At 40.5% G+C, this 21,977-nt stretch overlaps 1 protein-coding gene across 2 annotated transcripts; it reads right to left on the reverse strand.

The window, feature by feature from the left end:
• Positions 1-217: 217 nt before the first annotated feature.
• mtrf1l (mitochondrial translational release factor 1-like) lies at positions 218-16,199 on the reverse strand. 2 transcript variants are annotated; one of them, XM_041250751.1, is made up of 8 exons: positions 15,950-16,199; positions 15,090-15,584; positions 14,471-14,550; positions 14,107-14,290; positions 5,036-5,199; positions 1,829-1,946; positions 1,128-1,264; positions 218-466 (listed from the first exon to the last, which is right to left on the reverse strand). In XM_041250751.1, the coding sequence occupies exons 2-8, from the start codon at positions 15,523-15,525 to the stop codon at positions 248-250; spliced, it is 1,338 nt and encodes a 445-aa protein (XP_041106685.1). In that variant the 5' UTR covers positions 15,526-15,584; positions 15,950-16,199; the 3' UTR covers positions 218-247. The 2 variants fall into 2 exon arrangements, with proteins under 2 accessions (XP_041106685.1, XP_041106686.1); XM_041250752.1 differs by having other exon boundaries at positions 15,090-15,606.
• Positions 16,200-21,977: the final 5,778 nt, after the last annotated feature.

Here is a 21,977-nt window from a genome sequence, read left to right on the forward strand (position 1 = left end):
ATCCTATTACTAGCAATGTGCTTTGATTTTGTACTTTAATTGATATTCTGTTTTGCTCAGTTAAGTGATGATAAATACTTCATGCACAAAAATTTTGGTTTCATACAACAGCATGTTAAGTATCCAAACTATCCCATATCCATTATTTTCTCAAAATCCACCCAGTCGTTAAACAGAATACAATAATATTAAAAAAAATACAATAGGTGTGTTTGTGTGTGTGTATATATTTATTTTATTTTTTGAATTACATATTTCCATCCATCTGCATGTTTTCCTCAAGAATATCTAAAAGAGTCTCATTTTCTTCATATTCTTTTAATGACTGAATCATATGGTCAAGGAGCTCCTCACCCATCATAAATCCCTTAATATCATGAACAGTTTCACTTATTCTGTGGTCAGTAACCCTGTCCTGGGAGAAATTGTATGTTCTGATCTTCTCTGATCTTCCTTTGGTTCCAATCTGTCAAAAGAACAAGGAGTTCAGGTCAGAAAGTGTGATAAAATACCTCACTGCAATGCATGTAAGATTGTATTTATAAGACATTGAAACACCATCATTATATTTAAGACAATTGGTATTGTGATTAAAATACCAAAACAATAGGCTCACATGAGTGATTATGTTTTTATGTAGTTTCAGTTAGAATCATACCTATCCAAATTAAACCACTTGTTTTAATATTTTCAGAATTTTGATCTGAAAACCTATATACATGATGGCTTTTCATAGAAAAAAAATAATAATAAAAAGTGAGACAATTTTGCTAAGGTATAAGTTAATCATTCGGAAAGCTTACATTCCAGTGGCTGCAGCAAGTATTTTGAGCAGATCTATACAACAATGTGGCTGCTGGTGAAAAGGCAATGAGTATCCTTTTTACTGCCTCCTTTATAATTTATTTTAGCTTTTAATATTCTGAAAGTTCATTTAACTTTTGAAAATATATTGGATATGGGACTGCTTTTAGTTTTAGGCTATTGGAGGAGAAAAGTTCAATTTGTTAATAAAAAGTGCACAAAGCAGCAATCACACTTCCTGTATGGTGCTCTGTTACTTTGTATGTTGTTGGCCTTTTTTTTTATTTTATTTTTCAAAGCTTAAATATATCTGTGATACCTACTTGGACCTTTCGAGCGTTATATCTTTTACTTGTTTCTTCTTCAAGTTTCATGCTATAGAGTTTTGCACGCAACACTTGCATTGCTTTTTCTTTGTTTTTCAGCTGAGATCTCTCCTGCTGACACTCAGATACCACACCTGAAAATGTGAAACAGTGACCTTTAATAGGAACATTGACTTATTTGGATTAAAACAAGCTGTGTGTTTTGATTGCCAAAACACTCCCTCTCAGTTTTACCCTTCACAATACTAGAATCCTGCTTACACCAATTTACTGATCTTAGCTGGGAGCCCACAGGAAGTGTTGTCTGGGCCTGTGCGCTCCTGAGGAATTACAGAGGAAAGCTGGCTGGGACTAGATCTTTAAAGACCACTACTGCTCAGGTGCCCAAGATTCCAGAGTTTTCTGCAGACCAGATGACATTAAGCCATTCTGACACGCAAGTTGATTGCAGTACTGAGGCTACATGCAAATGAGTTTAAAAAAAAAAAAAAAAAAAAAACAACACACATGACGAGCAGCTATTTCTTGCAACTACAACCATTTTATTAAACCATTCTCATGCAACCTAGATTATTCAGAATATACACACAATAATTAAAACAAAAACATTCTAATCTATGCATTAGGTAGCAATTTTAATTATGATTTGTTTAATAATTTTGAAGAACCACTACTGCAAAGTAACTCTGTTTAATTACCTGTTGGAATGTGTAAAATTCGCACTGCACTGTCAGTGGTGTTGACATGTTGGCCACCGGCCCCACTTGCTCGCTTTGTTTCAATCCGCAAGTCTTTTAAATGAATGGTGAAATTAATCTGATAAAAAAAAAAAAAAAAAAAAAGCATCACATTATTTTCTCAGCAATATATCATATAGAGATTCAGTGGCCTTTGGGTATATCTTAATGTTTTCATTCTCATTATTTCAGAATCTTAGGGGCACATTTTTAATCACAGGGCAAGGCACTAACGCTAAGGCAAAGGTTGTCAGCAACTGATTATAGGGTGCTAAGTGTGCACAATCAGACTTTGGTCAGTGAAGTGATTTTGGTGCCATATTTTGCCCTGAGTTTTTACGCCTGCGCTACTGCCTGGTGTCATCCACACATTTGGGGAGAGGCCTCATTAGCATTTTCAACTTCTGAAAAAAACATCAAGTCTTTTCAAAGAGCAAACGCTATCACACAATAAAAACAGCAGTTTGTGAGGGATGGAGGCTTTTCTCCAAGCTTCCCCTATCTTAGCTCTTTGCTTAATAGTTTGCAGGTGTCATTTCCTTAAGGCACATGCAGGGTATGCTAATGAGTTCCATAGCGCACGCCTTAATAATAGGCATTCACCTCAGTAAATACTGCCTTACTTGCGCATTATTTATACTTTAAGAAGGTTTAGTGAATGAGACCTAAATTCTCCTTGCTGTATTTGTTATACTTTACAAAAACAATGCACTGGCCTCAAGCTGAAAGAGGGGCATTCTTAAAATAAATAAAAACATTAATAGAAAATTAAGAAACTATGTAGATTAACTAGATTAGACAGCTAGATTAACAATGCTGTTTAGGAAAGAAAAATGTGTTTAACAGGCATTCCAAAAAAACCAAAAATGGGACCTTAAATACAACTGCATTAACACAACAAGCAAAACAAAAAACTGCCAAAATAAGAGTGTTTATCTTGCATGCTCACAGGCATCGTATGTGATACAGCTTTGCCCTGCAACTGCAGGCTTGTAGCCTTATACATACAAGGCACTCAGTGCGATGACCCGGCTTGGTAACCCAGTGCTACTCTGGATTACAGCTTTGAACTGATCAAAAACCATTTTTTAAATGGAATACCTGTGTGAAGTAATCTAAAAGGATCATTTTATTATAAGCACATATCCAATTTGTGTCAGGTTTAATATGCGTGGACATTCTAAAAAATAGGGCATAATATAATAATTACATATAATTATAACTGCATTAACACAATTAAAATGCTTAACTATGAGCTCCCGAGTGGCGCATCCAGTAAAGGCGCTCCTCGTGGAGTGCAGGATGCGTTCTATAGTCTGGAGATGGCAGGTTCAAATCCAGGCTATGTCATTGCTGACTGTGACTGGGGGTTCCTAGGGGGCGGTGCACAGTTGGCTGAGCACCATCTGGGTAGGGAGGGTTTAGGTCAGCTGGGTAATTCACGGTTCACTGTGCACCAGCGACCCCTGTGGCTCACAGGGCACCTGCGGGTCAGAAGTGGAGTCATTCAGAATCTGTGTTGTCCTCCGGCTCTACAGGTCTGGCGGCTTTGCTGTGGATCCACAGAGGATGTGTGTTTCAGCCTCCATTTCCCAAGTCACGAGGGTTGCAGCGGTGAACCGGGATAAAAATAATAATTGGGCATTCCAACTTGGGGAGAAAACCATTAGCGACGACTAAATAAAAAAGCTTAAGTATAAATTACTTATAGTAATAATAAAGCATGAAGTGTACTTATTTCTAAATTATATAAAAGGTTTAGATGCAGAACACAAAATACACTATTTGCACCAAAACTGAACTAAAAGCAGGCTCATTCATCTCACACTGCCTACTTTCTGATGTTCACACAGTGTCCTTTATCCTCAAAACACGATAAACACCACGTTACATACAACTCAAATGATCGTTTCTTTCCGTGATGCGTTATACGCTAGGCTTCTAATTTAGCAAAATCCAACATATCCACTGAGCCAATCGTAGTCGTGTGACACTATTGGCAGTGCCCAGGAGGTATAGTAGTGTATTTAATCTTGTAAATTGTGATTTTACGATTAAATGATGATTAATTTTTAAAAAATGCAACAAAGCAGATTTTCTAATGGGGTGTAGCATTCACAAATAAAGCTTAGAAAACTGTCACTCGATTGGAACTGTGAAACCTCCCTTCATGTCCTTTGCAATGCCACCCCAATTAATGGTGTTTTATGTTTGTGTTCTCCCTATGCACGGGATGTGAACTTTATCGTTTGAATTTATTGAAATGCTTTGCATCTTTAGAAGTGTAAAGTCATTTTACAAAAATGTGAAGATTTATATTTGGTTACGACCCATTTATTTAAAGAATTTAAAATAAATGTTTAAAACAGATTTCAAACACATCAGTGTTTATTTGAATAGTCTGAGACTACACCAAAAAGCACAAGTGTTACCCAAATAAGCATTTCAGTGCAGAATATATATATATATATATATATATATATATATATATATATATATATATATATATATAGGTTATATAATATATATAATATAGTTGCAGAATATTCATGTTTAATTCCTAAAAGTTGACTCGCTGTATACAGTCAGCAAAGAGCCACGAGTCTTATCCTTGGAGTTATGATCCTGACCTGAACACCTTCTCCCATTCTAATCTGAGGCAAGCAGACAGATTGTGCCGAACTGGGTGGAGGTGATGTGAAATGGATTATGATTAAGCCGAGACCATCCAACTCATTTCACTTGTAAACTGAGACAGAATGAAATCAAGGTCTGCACAGATGAAAGGCATAAGAGGTTCTTGGATTAGCTTGCTCCAGAAAAAGCCCCAGAGAGCTATTTACCATCATGTTTTTTAAAGGTTTAACATGAAATCATATGCTGTTCTAGTGTTTTGTAACAATTACAAATGACTAAATTATAGATGTATTTTATTTAGTTTTCTGATAGTGTGACATGTACAAATTGAAAAACATTTTTTTAATAAATATTTGACCTGCAGGAAATATACACTCACATTTATGTGCCAGCTTTAGCATAACTTAATTTCACTTTTAACAACTATTGCACAAGAAAAAGTAATACCATCCAAAATGTAAATAATACAACCCCCACCCCCCCCCCCCCCCCAAATAAAAAAATAAGATAAATATACGGCACAATTCTTACCTCAGTTGGCAGAGGTAATATTGCTACAGTCATTGTACTGGTATGAGTGCGTCCCTGCTTTTCAGTTTTTGGAACTCTCTGAACACGATGTACTCCTCCCTCGTATTTCATGTGTTTGTAGCTTGCTGGACCACTTATGCTGGCAGTAGCATGACGTAATCCTCCTTTAATAGCAGAGAACAAAGTTAAATTTGACATACTTTACACCTATTTGTTATTGGTTAACTGAGCATATACTAACTTGCTTGAAAAAAATAACACTATGTAACACAATTTTTGTTCCTGGGTAGTTAGGTTATTTCCTAATTGCTTATGCCTCAAAAGTACAGAAAATGGCTATTATTCCCCACAAACTTTGCTTTTGTGACCAGGACAGTGATATTTTGAAATTTACCTATTTCCAATAAGAAAACGGGCGAATTTGTGTCTTTTCGTTCACATGAAGTCAGAAAAAAACAACACATGAATCCAAATTAACATGTATTTATACTACCTTAATACAAAAATGACTACAAAAGATTTAGAAGTGAGTAGTTTCTCGAGATTTATGATTATACTGTAAATCACTTTTATGAATCAGCCCCCAAATGTAGTCTCCCATCATGTTCACGTTATACTGTCCTTGGTAGCGGCGTTCAAAGTCCAGTATATCCTGGTGGAAGCGCTCGCCTTGCTCCTCCAAGTGCGCTCCCATGTTCTCCTTGAATTTATCAAGATGAGCATCAAGGATATGGACTTTGAGGGACATCCTACAGCCCATTGTGCCGTAGTTCTTTACCAGAGTCTCAACCAGCTCCACATAGTTTTCGGCCTTGTGATTGCCCAGGAAGCCCCGAACCACTGCGACAAAGCTGTTCCAAGCCGCTTTCTCCTTACTAGTGAGCTTCTTGGGGAATTCATTGCACTCCAGGATCTTCTTTATCTGTGGTCCGACGAAGACACTGGCTTTGACCTTTGCCTCAGACAGCTTAGGGAAGAAGTCTTGAAGGTACTTGAAGGCTGCCGACTCCTTATCTAGAGCACTGACAAATTGTTTCATAAGGCCCAATTTGATGTGCAGTGGTGGCATCAGCACCTTCCGGGGGTCCACCAGTGGCTCCCTCTTGATGTTGTTCCTCCCCACAGAGAACTCGGTCCCCTGTGGCCAGTCCCGCCTGTCGTAATGCGCCTTGGTGTCCCTGCTGTCCCAAAGGCAAAGATAGCAGGGAAACTTGGTAAAACCGCCTTGGAGACCCATCAGGAATGCCACCATTTTGAAGTCTCCTATGACCTCCCAGCCGTACTCATCATACTTCAAGGCGTCCAGCAAGGTCTTGATGCTGTTGTAATCCTCTTTGAGGTGCACTGAGTGAGCCAGGGGAAGAGACAGGTACTTGTTACCATTATGGAGAAGCATGGCTTTGAGGCTCCTGGATGAGCTGTCAATGAAGAGGCGCCACTCATTCTGGTTACAGGCGATTCCGACTGCCTCGAACAAACTAGTCACATTGTGGCAGAAGCAGAGCCTATCTTGACGGGTGAAGAAGCTGGAAAAAGGTTGGTGACGCTTCCTCTGATCTGCAACTTGCACACTTTCATCCAACAAGTTCCACTGCTTGAGCCTAGACGTCAAAAGCTCGGCATTGGACTTGGTGAGACCAAGATCTCTAATCAAGTCGTTGAGGTCTTTTTGGTTGGGGTAGTATGGGTTTCTCTCCTCAGCTCCACCTCTGAAATTGTCATCTGGATCTACAACGTCTTCCTCGCTCTCTGACTTGCTGCTCTCTTCTAAAGACGGCTGCTCTCTCTCCGGAGGAGTGGGTACGCAGAGCTCATGGCAGTGTGGCACCGGGGCGATGGATGAAGGAAGATCCGGATACATGATAGCAGGTGCATTCTTGACAGTCCGACGTTTGGAAGGGTCCACCATGCAGAAGTAGCAGTTGCTTGAGTGGTCAGTGGGTTCCCGCCAAATTCTTGGGATAGCGAACTTCATGGCTCTCTTTTCCCCTCTGTACCATCCTACAAAAATAAATTTATTTCACCCATGACTAATGTGTAAGAGATTCTTGCAACATTTTACATATATATTTTTTCAATAACATTGAAAATTGTAAAACATTTTAAAATTAAAAACTTTTACAATTTTAAAAATGTTAAAAATGTTAACAAATTTTATAACATAAAATTCAGAGCAACAATTGTCCATCTTACCTTCCAGAGATTTTTTTGCAGTGCTCGCAGGTGAAATGAGGTGCCCAGGGTTTGTCTTGATCCCCAACAGGCATGCCGAAATATGCCTTGTAGGCCTCACACATCTTAGCAGATGCTTCCACGGAGTACTTTTTCGCTCGTCTTGATAAATTGGCCGCAGACATAGCAAAATGCGTCTGCTGGATGCTTGCAGCCTCTTGATGCCATCTCAGAAAAATGCAGATATGTATCCACTTAGGCAGCTGGAACTAAACTGAACTGGTGGGCTTAAGGCCCCTGTATTTATACTACTATTTATATAACTGGAAAGTTCTAGAAGTTACTCCAAGTCTACTCAGCACAGCATCTATCTGGAATGTTCTGGAAAATAGGTAAATTTCAAAATATCACTGTCCTGGTCGCAAAAGCAAAGTTTGTGGGGAATAATAGCCATTTTCTATACTTTTGAGGCATAAGCAATTAGGAAGTAACACTTACTACCCAGGAACCAAAAAAAATAAAAATTTGTTACACGGTGTAATAATTGGGAAAGAAAGTTTTGTTAGCACCTGCTCATAATAATAGGTACTATACGCATGTTCATTATCTGATGTGTAATTAAGCTTTACTCTGAAAAATTTGAAGCCAATATATCAATTATCCAGAAACCAAAAAGTCATTCCGTGTCAATGCAATCAGCTATGTCATCACACGTCTCAGATTTTCATGAAACTAAGTTATGAAGAAATAGGAAGTTTTAACTTTTAATTCAAAATAGTTTCCGAGATATGGCACGTCACAACTGGGGTTATCTTCCCATATGTGGCATACATGGTATCAAGCTAAAATTTACACTCAAAGGGGTCCTAACAGGGGTCTAGCTTTGATCAGAAATTCATTGTGGGATCTTCTCTGTTCCTGAGATATCAAGATTTATCCAACAAACAAACAAACAAAAAAATAATAATTCAATTGCATTTTCAGGCCTAGTCTAGTTCCAATTTGGGGAAAGAAAGCAATTCCTTCATCAAAATGCTTGAAAATGATAATAAATAAATAAATAAAGTATTTTACCATTATTGTTTATGTGTCATGACTTTGTGTGTTTAAAATATTCCCTGTGATGTGGGGTTTTTTGATCTGCCTAAACATCAACAGGGTTAAGAAAAGCATCACATTTTCGCTGGCCCAGTATATTTTGCTACATAAACTCCACTGGGTCTCACAGAAAACCAGTGTTCTGGCTTTTGTGTTCAGTACAACATCATGGATTGTTATTGCTGTATAGGTGGATTTTTTTTTTTTTTTTTCTCCAGCAGCTGAGGAGATTAAGCTGCAGCAGAGGCTACTTGTACGAATTCATAATCCTGCTTTCCAAGAGAATAAAAATTCTACAATTTGCAGCGATCATGCTGATCGCAATGCATTGCACTTTATCCCCTACATGGATGAGCCCTAATTATATATATATATATAATTAGACACACACAAACACACACACACACAGTGCCTTGCAAAAGTATCCAGACCCCTGACCAATTCTGTCATATTAGTGAATTACAAATGGTACACTGAAATTTCGTTCTGTTCGATATTTTATTTTAAAACACTGAAACTCAAAATAAATTATTGTAAGGTGACATTGGTTTTATGTTGGGAAATAATTTTAAGGAAAATAATAAACTCAAATATCTTGCTTGCATAAGTATTCAACCCCTGTTCTGTGGAAGCTCCCAGTTTGCACCGATGAAAGAAATTGCCCTAACGAGGACACAATTACCTTACCAGTGGCCTCCACCTGTGAACCATTAAAGTTGCTGTCACATTTTCTGGATAAAAAATCCACTGTTGAAGGATCATTGGTAAAGCTGTGAATCTGAAGGAAAATGAAGATCAAAGAGCATTCTACAGAAGTTAGAGATAAAGTAATGCAAATGCATAGATTAGGGAAATGGTACAAAATAACATCCAAGTGTTTGGATAGCCCAGTGAGCACAGTTGGATCAATAAAATCAGTTAGTGGAAGCTGCATCACACCACCCAGGCACTGCCAAGAAAAGCCTGTCCCTCAAAACTCGGCACTCAAACAAGAAGGAGACTTGTGAGAGAAGCTACAGAGAGGCCAACAATCACTTTGAAGAAGCTACAGAGTTCAACCATATCAAGAGCTCTGCATAACACTGGCCTGTATGGGAGGGTGGCAAGAAAGAAGCCGTTACTCAAAAAGTACCATCTGAAAGCACGTCTGGAGTTTGCCAGAAAGCATGAGAGTGACCCAGCTGCGATGTGGGAAAAGGTTTTGTGGTCAGATGAGACCAAGATAGAGATTTTTGGCCAAAACTCAAAGCGCTATGTGTGGCACTAACACTGCCCATGCCTCAAGACACACCATCCCTACAGTGAAGTATGGTGCTGGCAGCATCATGCTGTGGGGATGCTTCTCATCAGTAGGGACTGGGCATCTTGTTACAATTGAAGGAAGAATGGATGGAGCAAAATACAGGAAAATACTGCAGAGAATCTGCTTCAGTCCGCTAAAAAACTGAAGCTTGGGAGGAAATTCACCTTTCAGCAGGACAATGATCCCAAGCACAAGGCCAAAGCAACATTGGAGTGGCTCAAGAACAAAAAGGTGAATGTCCTACAGTGGCCCAGTCAAAGTCCTGATCTCAATCCCATTGAGAATCTGTGGTACTATTTGAAAATTGCGGTCCAGAAGCGTCGTCCAACCAACCTGAACAACCTGGAGCAAATCTGCCAAGAAGAATGGGCCAAAATCACTCCGACACTGTGTGCAAAGCTGGTACATACTTACTGTTTTAAAATAAAATATCGAACATAACGAAATTTCAATGTACCATTTGTAATTCAGTAATATAAGAGAATTGGTCAGGGGTCTGAATAATTTTGCAAGGCACTGTGTGTGTGTGTGTGTGTGTGTGTGTGTGTGTGTGTGTGTGTGTGTGTGTGTGTGTGTGTGTGTGTGTGTGTGTGTGTGTGTGTGTGTGTGTGTGTGGTGTGGCATTTTTGATGTCCCAGAGGTTATCCCGCGGTCCCTATGACCCTTATCATAGTTATAGTTGTCGTCCTAGCAAATTGGCACTTTGGTTAGTAATTATTTTGTACCTCTTACACTTTTCAGAGAATTCGGTACGTGGAGCCCTCCTTTTCCGATATGTTATCTCACTGTTCCGTCGTGTCCCTTTGACGTGAATTTCACTTCTACTCCCGAACTCGATTACTTGCAAGGCACCTATCGCTAGCTTCACTGGTTTTCTGCTTATTATTCTTTTTGAATTAAATTCCTTGTGTCTTCGAAAAAAATACTGTAATATGGTACAAAGTTATGTCAAAATTTCGAAAAAGCTCTGTACGAGATTCAGTCGGTTATGTTTTGAGAAAGACTAGAACACATTTGGAAAAACATCACAAAATTGAAACCAAACAGACGTTACCTCAGAACGTACTCTAAACATGAAAGGGGAAAACGGTCCAATAATACAGGGTTACCATATTTGACTCCCACTTTGGTTGTTTAGAAACACTAATTTCCGGTTATGAATAACGAAAATACGCGATTAAATTTTGGTACAAAAATTCAAAAAAAAATACATAACACGACGTTCAGATGGGATATGGTGTGACCAAGGCTATAAATGTTCAACACAGTAAAATCACCCAAATGCCAAATATAAATATATTTATATTATTATTATTTTATTATTTTATTATTATATATATATATATATATAATTATAGTCCTTTTACGTTGACTTAAAAACGTTACTGTAACAAAAAGACTAAGACAAGTAAAGGTGACAAAACGTATAGGAAAGGGTTACATTATCTTTTTGTTTTTAATTATGAAAGCAAAATATGACCCAACATATATGGTACTCCTTAATACAGTATTTTTTTTTTGACAAACGTAGACATTCCGCAGACGCACTCCGTCCTACGGTTATCGGACCCTCAACGGTGTTCGAGTCTGTGTGTGTGTGTGTGTGTGTGTGTGTGTGTGTGTGTGTGTGTGTGTGTGTGTGTGTGTGTGTGTGTGTGTGTGTGTGTGTGTGTGTGTGTGTGTGTGTGTGTGTGTATATATATATATATATAGTATACACACCGTAAAACTACGGTCTCCAATAGGCGCCAGGGCTACTGGTGTAGCCTAAATAATAACTGGGAATTTCAAATTGGGAGAAAATAACTAATAATAATTAGCAACGGCTAAATTTAAAAAGTAAATAAATAAATAAATATACACTATTACTTAATACCCACTGACACAAAATCTTTTAATGACGTTGCGCTCAGTCACATACCTGAAAAACACAAGACAAGACATCGGTTGTTTAATCTACCATTATTGCTACATACTTAGTTTCCTTCCTGTACTTCCTGTACCGTGGCTATTGACAAGCGATTGCTTAACATGCTGCCAGTCAGAAATCAGAGAAAGTAATCCCATATAATTACTTCTATTTGAGAAATTGATGCATTCATTGTGCCCTCTGAATGCCAGTTATTGCCAAGCAAAATCAATCAAGTGTTTAAGAACCTCACGATTTTTTCTTACTTCCTCATTGTGATGTATTGTATCCCTACGCTTCTGCTTACCCAGTTGAACATCAATCCGGGTTTGTCCAAAAGTTTTGAGTGTAACAGTTTGTGCTGACTTCATTAGACATCCTAGATTGCTGTAATCAGTGCTGTTCCATAACACCTTTTCTGTACTGAACAAAATACAGTTCCAGCAGTATGCTTCTTTTTAATTGACAACTCGGATACCTTTCATAATTTGAATTTTGTAAGAGAGGAGTACATTCCTTCCCTTCCTGTGTCAGTTTGGGTATTTGTGGTGCATACCTCAATTTTTCCTGAAAGTTCTTGAAAATTGATTCATAACCAAATCAACTATAATGTCTCTGCTGTCTTATGACATTATTTTTAAATTTGTAAACCGTATATAGTTGATTATTACAAGAACGACAGAATCCTTGTACATAAATCACATTTAAGGACCATTTTTTCTTAAGTTTTCTAATGAAACTTCAAGAGTTATTGCAATGAAGATCGTAAGCTCGCTACTGTCCACGAACTACAACACAGACGGAGATGAGTGGTATTAAACCCTGACGTCGGTTTTGTCCCCGTCTAGAACGAGAGGGTAACCATTGAGATCGAAGTTCGTAAAAAATTAGTTCTTTGCACAAAAGAACGCGTTACTCCTCGGGACGATCTACACTCCGGTGCGAAATATTACTTTGAAGTTCTCAATAACAGTTACTCTAGCATATTTTTGTTCTGCCTCTACTCACTAATAATTGGACTGCAGCAAAACAAGGGGCAGATCTTTGCTCTTCCATTGGTTAAATCTACTTCAAGCATTTTTAATCAAGAAAGTGTTTTCTTGCCCATGATAGGAATAGTAATTCTGCCTGGTAAAAAAAAAAAAAAAAAAAAAGACAGATAATCCTTAAATCTGAGGAATAGAGAAAGATTCCCAAATTCTGGACAGTTAGACCCCTATGTGTAAATTTCAACTTGATACAACCTGTGCCACAACTTCATTTTTTGCACATCTGTGGGACTACCTGACTGCCGCAAAAAACAACCCTTGATTATCACTGGAGCTTCATTTAGCCATGAAATGTATAACTTGAGTTTCTGACATGATTTTTGGATTCTAAGGCTAAAAATTTATTAACATGGAAAAATGTGTAACTCTATGTAGCAGGGGGAGATCTGTGCTGACTCTGCTGACGTGTTCATAGTGCAGGAGGAAGAGGGCAGCAGTTGTCCATTACCCCCGCCTGTGAGTCATGGCAGTGACACAGGGAGGTGGGAAAGGGGGTGTGTGCACTTGCCCTCTCCGAGTGGCTGGGTGGCGGGTCTTGGGGAGATTGTTAGCCCTATAAGATAACGCTCTAATGTTTCCTCAGGTCTGCCCTTTTAGTCATGCTGAGTGTACGGAAGCGCAGTTCCAGGATTAAGAACGGCTGGGAGAAAACAGTGATTCCCATAGCAGTATCAGTATTTTCGTGGTCACTGTCTATCATCGGTGATAGCAGGGAAGCCAAGGACAACAGAGGTCTCTGCGTATTGCCCGTTCAGAACACCAAAGTGATCCACCTTAGTAACCCACTCACATCCAGTCACTGGGCCCGGCACCCCAACGCTTGCCCTATGCCCCGTGGTATGCTTCGAAGTTGCAGCACCTGTTATTTGTAGTTTTATTACCGTGTTTTACTTTCCCTTTTTCTTTCACCTTTTGTTTTCATTATTATTCTGAGCACTTGCATGTGCACTGCAGTTGGATTCCCTATAAGCCGTGTCAGTATTTCGGTGGTCCTGTCTATCATTGGTGATAGTCAGGGTTCCTGTTGTCACAGGAGACGGGGCTAAAACAAATCAAAGAGTTGGTAATAATAAAACTGGGCACCTGTGTGGTGTTGTGTCAGTGAATTACCCACCACCCTTCCACACCCTATTGTATATATTTCGAAGTTCTTTGATTTTTACTGCCACGTGTGCGATTTGAAAATGGAGTGATAACCCCCAAATTATGACCTGTCATAGCAACTATTTGGAGTTAAGAGCTAAATATTAATAGTCTTCATAACGTGGCACTCTCTAACTATGTACCGAGTTCATGAGCCCCTATCTTAAAGATTCTGATATCCAATACTGTATCAAAGTTAAAGTGAAGGGTATCCTTTTATTTTGCCAAAAGATTTAATAACATTCAAAATATGAAGTCTTATGAGTAGTTTATGAAATATGAGCAGTTCAAGGTGACTTTACAAGAACACATACGCTCCCTAACTGTACGCTTTATATACTAAAATAACTTTACAAAAAAAAAAAAAAAAGGTTTAAGATGATTTCACAATACTCACCAATTTCACTTGGAAAATATTCCAGAATTTCAAACCTCCAACTCCTAAAGGATGCAAAGTTCTGATACATATCAAACATTTCTGCTGTGAACAGCATTGCCTCCTGTCCTCCCACTCCAGCTGTAACTTCCATAATGAGATCACTGTCATCTGATTCTTCTGAAGGAATCAGGAGTGAAATAATCTGAAAGTCATAAATAAAATATGTTTATTTTTATTTCTACAGGTGGTACAGTCTAGTTTCAGGTTTTATTTTCTGAAAGAAACTGTGTGAAAGTGTTTCAATGAGAAATTTACATAGGCCTGAAATGTATGAATTATACAAGAACTTGATGCACTTTTTTTTTCATTCACTGAATATTACCTTATGCTTCAAGTCAGTTATAGCTTCCTTGTATAAACGCCTTTCACTTTCAGCAAGGTCTCTTATATCAGCATCATCATCTGAAAATGGCCAAATGCAATTGTATAACAGTAAATAAAGTATGTAACTTCTTTAAAAAAGCAATATATTTACAACCTAAAATAAAACAAAAAATCTGATCTGTCAACCTCTTATTCCTTAGTATTCCCTTACCCCCAATGTTTGTCTCTTGAACTATTTGGAATGGTCAATGGTCGAATAAAAGCTAAGGACATAAAGATAATATATTCATCAAATGTTGATTTTGAGATTCATGGTACCTGAAAGAATGTATAGAAATATACAGTTCATTTATTTCATATGTTGGGAGTTTGATCAGAAAACCACAGTAGGGGTGTTCAGTCTGACAAAGTAGCAATTCCTGGTTTCCTACATACACAAATGAGTATACAGTAGTAAGATTAATCAATTGTTCCTCTAACAGTCACAACATAGTTTCATTCACAGGTAAGTACTGGCCACACTGATAAAGGCGCTCAGTCCTATTTTTTGTTTTACTTTAACTGGCTACAGAAAAATGCATTAATTAAAAATAAATATGACTGTACTATACTCTCACCTTTTAACAAAGTCTCAGTGTCTTGGAATTCTTGCTCTTTAGACCTTAGCTGTTGAATATGTGAGACCACTGGTGCCAAATCAGTAACTCTTCTTCGCAACAGTCTCAGCACATCCTCTGTACCACCTGCATGTATTCTGTTAAGGCAATCCTTGTACTCTGTCTCCAGTTTATTCAAGTATTGCTGTAGAGAGTCCTTTCCAAATAGCCCCTCTATTGACTGTACATTTGTGCTCATAGGCTGGACTAACTGCAAAGTCTTACAGAATTGTGGACACACATGTGTACTCTTATGGAACGTAAATCTTGCTTTCAGATCATCATTAACTCTCAAGTATCTGCACTGCATTTTCCACATTTTACAGGGGATTTGGAAGGAATAGAGTCTTGCTTTGTTGTATATAGTCTTAAACAGAGGGATGCTTCTGGAAGACATTGTCTTTGTTGGAGATACACGTTTAAGGGCGATGTGCTGATCGATGAGTTCTTCACAATCTAAAAAGCAAACGTATTTTCACTGAAAAAAAATAGTTTTAATGTCACAAAAAACTTCCACGGTTCTTCTAAAAAAGTAATGGTTATTTGGGTAGCGACAAAAAGTAAATTAGACACCATGCTCAGCTTATTCAAACCATGAATATATTAAAACAACTGAATAACGAAGTACATGTTATAACATTTTAAAAAAACAATACTCGTGTGGCTCATGTATAAAGACAGGATTAATGTATTCCTTTGTTTTTGACAGTTTGATGACAATTTAGCTGTCTCACTACGTAAATAGTGAAATAAAGAAACGACAAAGGCGTCTTAACAAAAAAGGCTTTGATTTCCTTCATTTAGATATTTTTATTTCTTACCTTGGGATTTCTGTGTAAATTATGCCGCAGTTCCAAGCACGTGAAAAAGAGGTCAGTACTATCGGACATGCAAATATGATTTTGTATATGTAAATTATAAACGCAGGAAACCAAATCTAAGTAGTTCTAAAGTAACTGGTTTTGTGAGGACCGTATGACATTTCGTTGATACTGTTTTTCATGAATCCCCAAATCCCCCAAAAATGTGAATAACTTCACTTGACAGGGCGCAGCCATGTTTGTATACAGCTACGCACAATATGCGCAGCTGTACGAGGAAGCTGTCAAAGACAGTCGACTCCGCCTTTACTTCCGGCAGGCTGCGCGCAAAGGGTTATGGGATATGGAGAGCGCTCTTGAGATATTTTTCTAGTGTCAACGGAACGGTGTGAAATTATGCAGATTATGATGACAGTGCGTAATTATTTTGAAAAATGCAATTGCTAAGCAGAGCCGTACCGATCCTTAATGGCGCCCTGTGCGAGATATAACTCCAGCCCCCTCCCCCCTATGTACTATTCTTGCCTTCAGTGCAGAGAGTACGCCAATGCAAATTCAATGTATATGGCTAGATTGGACATGTGTTCTTGGAAGTACTGGAAACATCCAAATAATAATAATAATAATAATAATAATAATAATAAATAATAATAATAATAATAATAATATAATATCTCAGTTTGAGTAGTTATTAATATTATAAGTGTGGTTCATGCAGGTTTTTTTTTTGTTTTTTTTTTCTAGTGGGCATATTTTGTTGCTATTGTTCAATGGCATCCAAGCAAAGAAGCATGTGTTCTTTCTTTAAGCTGGAGAAAACGGAATTTGCAAACTCCAACAGTTTTATTTCATGCAGACTAGTGTTGTTTATTTTGATTATTTTGCAATGTAGGGTAACGTATTTCTTCACTTTAGGCTATGTAAGAATGTTTGTAATTTCATTCGTTGATTTATAAGTTTCATTAAAAGCATGGTTAATATAGATGCTCGTAAATATTATTTTCTTTTTCACGTCAGTTTAGTTTACACTGTTAATCTACATGATCAGTACGAGAAAGACATTACTCGCACACTTAATGTGCTCTCCACAAATTATTTTTGTATTAATGCGCTGCTTGTTGAGACGTTGTAGCATCATCTGACTGCAGGTTTGGAGATCCAATTCTTCCACTGGTTTAATAGTTTACGTTCATTTTCTTTGCAATGCTTTTTCAACTTTCTATACACAGCTGGTGGTTTCTTCTTTGGTCTCATTTTATTGCAATAACCATCAGGAAAAAAAGTTATATTCTACCTTTAGTACTTATTCGTCAGCCAATCAGCGCCCTCTGCACTTTCATTTCATTTGTCATGTTATTTTTATTTTGAATCGTTATTGCACAAACATGTTGTACTTATTATTCATCAGTCAATCGGCACCCCTCTCAAGTCAGCCGGGCTGGAGTGCACCAGCAGGACGTGCCCCTGACTTTTAGCTACCTCAGACTTAAAAGCAGAAATAAACCAGGCTTAAAATGTACACCAAGTGCACTTTGAGTTACACCTGGGCTTAACTCCAGCGCCAACTCCTGGCGTAGGATATAGTCTCAGGTGTAACATATTTAAATAATTGGAGCAACGTATATACGATATAGATAAAAAATAAAGGTAAAACGTCAGTGCCGTTGCTAGAACTCACTGGGCCCTAGTGCAAGAATGTGAAGTAGACAGAAAAAAAATTAAGCCTAAAATAAATCTAATTGAACTTTTCTTCCAAAAATGAGTACAGATCATGTGATTTTCTGGGAATTCAACATCAGTTTATTTAGTTGCACAGGTTTATGTTTCATTATTTCAACTCTTAGCTCTTTGGTACAAAAGTCAGGCCAAGTAGGTGGATCTAAAAATCACATAAAGGTGTCTGACTGGGTACCGGGTTTACAATACACGATTCAGAACCTTGTATTTGCTGTTGTTGTATATTTCCAATGCAATGTCTCTGATTCACCTCTTTCCTCTGGCTCAACTGTTGTTTATTTTTCGTGCGAGAAGGAGGTTGGCAGTTCCGCTGCCACGCTGTACTTCCATCTGCTGTTGTCGTCCCACTTTTATGATTCTTTTTGGGAAATTTCTAGCTGTCTTTTCTGCTCTTCTTGCTTTGAACAGCCCGCACAGCGCTTTTTTTTTTTTTTTTTTAATTATTATTTTAAATAAACCAGGCCATTATGGAAAATTGGGGTTTGATGTAGGAGTTCACAGAGAATTAAAGTTGGCTGATATGCCTATGTGTTTATTTTTTCTGAGAAGTATTTGTGATTCTATACCTTGTTAGTAAACTGTTTGTTGTTATCTTTATGAACAGCAGCTGTGAAAGAAATGCAGACCACCCCCCCCGTAAATTTTTGAACCACTGGGAGAACAGTTTCTTGTTTTTCGATAATGGACTTCGAAAAATAAATAAATAAATAAAAATATTGGTATGGGCAAAGATACTCTAGAATATCTTTGGTATGGGCCCCAGCAGAGGCTGGGCCTGGGTGCAGTCGCATCCCTCGCGCCTCCCCCAGACGCCAGCTCTGTAAAAAGTATGCAACGTTTAGTGCATAGATTCCAGTACATCATGGTCCCCCACACCCACCAGCATACGAAAGAGTTTACCCCACTGCGGGACATGCCACCTCCGTGACCCAGCTTCACACTTTCTTCAGAAACTCGGCCTGGAACTCTGGGGCTGCAGAGCCAGAATAGACCCCTACCACAATAACAACCTTCAGACCTTCGAAACTGCTGCCTTCTTGCATCGAGTCAGCATCTCGAGTCCACCAACCGGAGACCCTAACCTTTGCTGTTTCCAGCTTGCCTCGAGACCATGCTGCAACAGTTCGAACGACTGATGTCCCAACACAGCAGGAGACCACCGCTACAGCTTCACCACCATCCTCAAATATTACATTATCACACCACAACTACGCTCCCCCTGGTCACAAGCCGAAACTTCGTCACTTCTCCAGCCAGACATCACTGGAAGCCTTCCTGGCACAGTTTGAGCTTGTAGCCACTGAGCATGTCCGGAGCTTTGCCATCAGAGTGTCCTACCTAACCCAATCTCTTGAAGGCGCCGCTTTAGAGATACTACTAGATTTAGAACTGGAGGAGAGAGCTGACTACCAAGTCCTTTTAAGGGCTTTGAAGAGGCGGTTTGGGGAGAGTGAGTCCTATCTCTTGCTACAGAACCAGTTACAGAACTGCAGGTGGATCCATGGAGAACGCTTGGGGGCGCTGGGGACTGACATCAACAGCTTGGCCAGGAGAGCATACTGCAGTGAGGGCAACAGCTTTATCCGCCGCGTCGCATTGGACGCGTTCTTGCGCGGTATAGAACCCCCAGAACTATGCTACCAAGTCCGTCTTGCAGCCCCGGCCACCCTGGATAAGGCAATAGATCATTTGTGGGCCAACCCGCAGCACACTGCCTTCCCAGCCACCCGATATCCTGGACCCAACCGGATACGGACAGAGAGAGAGAGCCTTACCCTGCAAAAGTCCGGTCAGTGAGCCACGGGTAGAGACGTGACCCAGAAAGGATTTGTTGGCGGTTTGGGACTCCGGAACATGTCATGGCTGTCTGCCAAGTGTTGGAGACCCAGGCTGAGACGCAACAGCCTCCAGGAAACAGGAACGGTTCCGCCTAAGGAGGCAGATAAGGACTTCACCTGCCGAGCCCGCGAACGCTATACCTGCCACTGTGGGACACACGGGAGAAGGAGCCTTCCATGCACTCCAGTGAAGATCGAAGGTATGCTGCGTACAGCTCTCATTGGCACAGGCTCCTCCATCACTGTCGTCCGCCCTGATATCATCTACCGAGCCTGCACCAATTGGAGAACTCGCCCCCATAGAAGCAAGATGCCACCTAAAGATTGAGCACGCTGGCTGCCGCTATCGCCATGAGGTATGGATAGCCTCTGTCCAAGACCCCTGCATCCTTGGTCTGGACTTCCTCCAATGCGAAGGCTCGTTGTTAGATCTACAACATGGCCACATGGGGAAGCGCAGCCCGCTGCCTGCTGAACCTTCCCTTCAAGTTCCTGTCGCCACTTCGTCTACCACCGTACCTATGGACAGCGCCAATCCACCTCCTTGCCCACCTGTGCGCCCACCAGTACTGATCCAGTTGACGCACCCTGTCCCCAAGAACCAGTCCACCATGGAAATTGTCCTGGAACGGAGCTGTGAAGGGCTAGACGATGTTCTACGTGACCAGCTACGACAGCTGTTAACTGAGTTCCCGGACATATTCGCCTCCCGACCAGAACAGACCGGGTGCACCCACCTGGTGCAACATTTGATAAATACGGGGAACATCAGAACCATTCATCAGCCATGTCACCTTGCCTTTGACTGCCAGAAAGTTGCTGATTGGATTCAAAATGAGATGTTGGCCGCTGAAGTGATAAAACCCTCCAACAGTCCTTGGGTATCCCAGACTGTGCTGTTTAAAAAAAAAAAAAAAAGATGGAGAATCAAGGTTTTGCACCGACTACCATCGCCTCAACGATATCACGAAAAAGGACTGTTATCCACTGTCCTCGTATTGATGAGTCCTTAGACCTGGTTGCTGGCTCTACCTGGTTCAGCTCCCTGGAACTTAGAAGCAGATACTGGCAGGTAGAGCTTTACCCTGATGCCTGCACCAAGACCGCTTTTTCAACAGGACATGGACTCTGGCAGTTTAAGGTGCTTCCCTTTGGCCTCTGTAACGCACCTGCCACTTTTGAACTTTAATGGAGAGGGTGTTGTCAGGCATTCCCCCCCAGCAGTGCTTAGTGTATCTGGATGAACTTCTAGCTGTCGTTGCCGCCCTGCACCAGTTCCGAGCCTACCTCACCGGTCGTCACTTCACCTTGCGCACCGACCACGCTTCACTTCAGTGGCTAGTGAACTTCAAGGAGCCAGAAGGACAGTTGGCACACTGGCTAGAACAGCTGTAAGAGTTTGACTACACCATTCAGCACAGAGCGTGTATGCAGCACGCCAATGCGGATCCTGTCTTGCTGCCCCAGTGCACCTGAAGGCTGCCACTACTGCCTGACCAGAGAACAACAGGAACAGGTGAGTGCCTCATCCCCTTGCCTATCTGTAAGGAGCTTCCCACTGTCTTCCCCTATGACTGGTGTGCACAACAGGAGTGGGACCCAGATCTGCAAACCCTGTTTCTGTAGCTTGCGTGAGGCACTCATCTCTGCTGGGAAGACACCTCCGGCTGTTCATCGATAACCAAAGCGCTGCGGTCCCAGTGGCCGGGGATAGCCATCAAAGAAGGGGTCCTGCAATGCCGCTGGCTGGAACCCACCACCCTTGAAGAACGATGGCAGCTGGTGGTTCCTTGCCCTCTCCATACTCAAGTCTTGTCTGCTGTACATGGCACCCCTGGCACGGGACACTTTGGGGTGCACAAGGCATGCCGGCGGCTGCAGCAGAGCTATTACTGGAGCCTGGAGTCGCAGAGATATGGAGGACTACTACCGCCGCTGCGACCTGTGCACTACCAGGAAAGGCCCCATGGACAGTCCCTTGCTCCCCTCTCCAAACTGGGGCTCAGGGTCGCCATCGATATGTTTGGCCCTGTACCCCTCACGGAGTCGGGAAACAGGTTTGTGCTCGTGGAAATGGACTATTTCAGCAAATGGCCTAAAGCATAAGCGCTACCTAATCAAGAAGCCGCCACTATTGCTAACACCTTGTAAAAAGGGTTCTTTATGCGCTTCAGCATGCCCCAAGAGCTACACTCGGATCAGGGTCATAGTAAGATGAGCTGGGTGTTTACTGAAGTCTGCCAATGACTAAGGATCAAGACGTGTACCACCCTTCTTCGCGACAGACTAGTAGAGTGCTTCAACCGGACCCTGGGAGCACAGATCACCATTACCACAAGTACGCACTAGACCAACTGGGACCCCCAGCTACCGCTTCTCCTCTTAGCCTATCGCAGAGCAGTCCAAGAGTTGACCGGCTGCATGCCAGCGCTTCTCATGTTGGGGAGTGAGCT

The sequence above is a fragment of the Polyodon spathula genome, chromosome 5, assembly GCF_017654505.1.
Source record: "Polyodon spathula isolate WHYD16114869_AA chromosome 5, ASM1765450v1, whole genome shotgun sequence".
Lineage (NCBI taxonomy): Eukaryota > Metazoa > Chordata > Actinopteri > Acipenseriformes > Polyodontidae > Polyodon > Polyodon spathula.

Excerpts from the sequence above, each read along its gene's own strand:
- mtrf1l (XM_041250751.1), bottom strand. The coding sequence starts at position 15,525 with ATGTCTTCCAGAAGCATCCCTCTGTTTAAGACTATATACAACAAAGCA. Across the intron at positions 5,200-14,106 it reads ATATTTTCCAAGTGAAATTG|GAGGATTACGTCATGCTACT; the intron begins GTGAGTATTGTG and ends CTGCTATTAAAG. Across the intron at positions 1,265-1,828 it reads AATTTTACACATTCCAACAG|GTGTGGTATCTGAGTGTCAG; the intron begins GTAATTAAACAG and ends TCACATTTTCAG.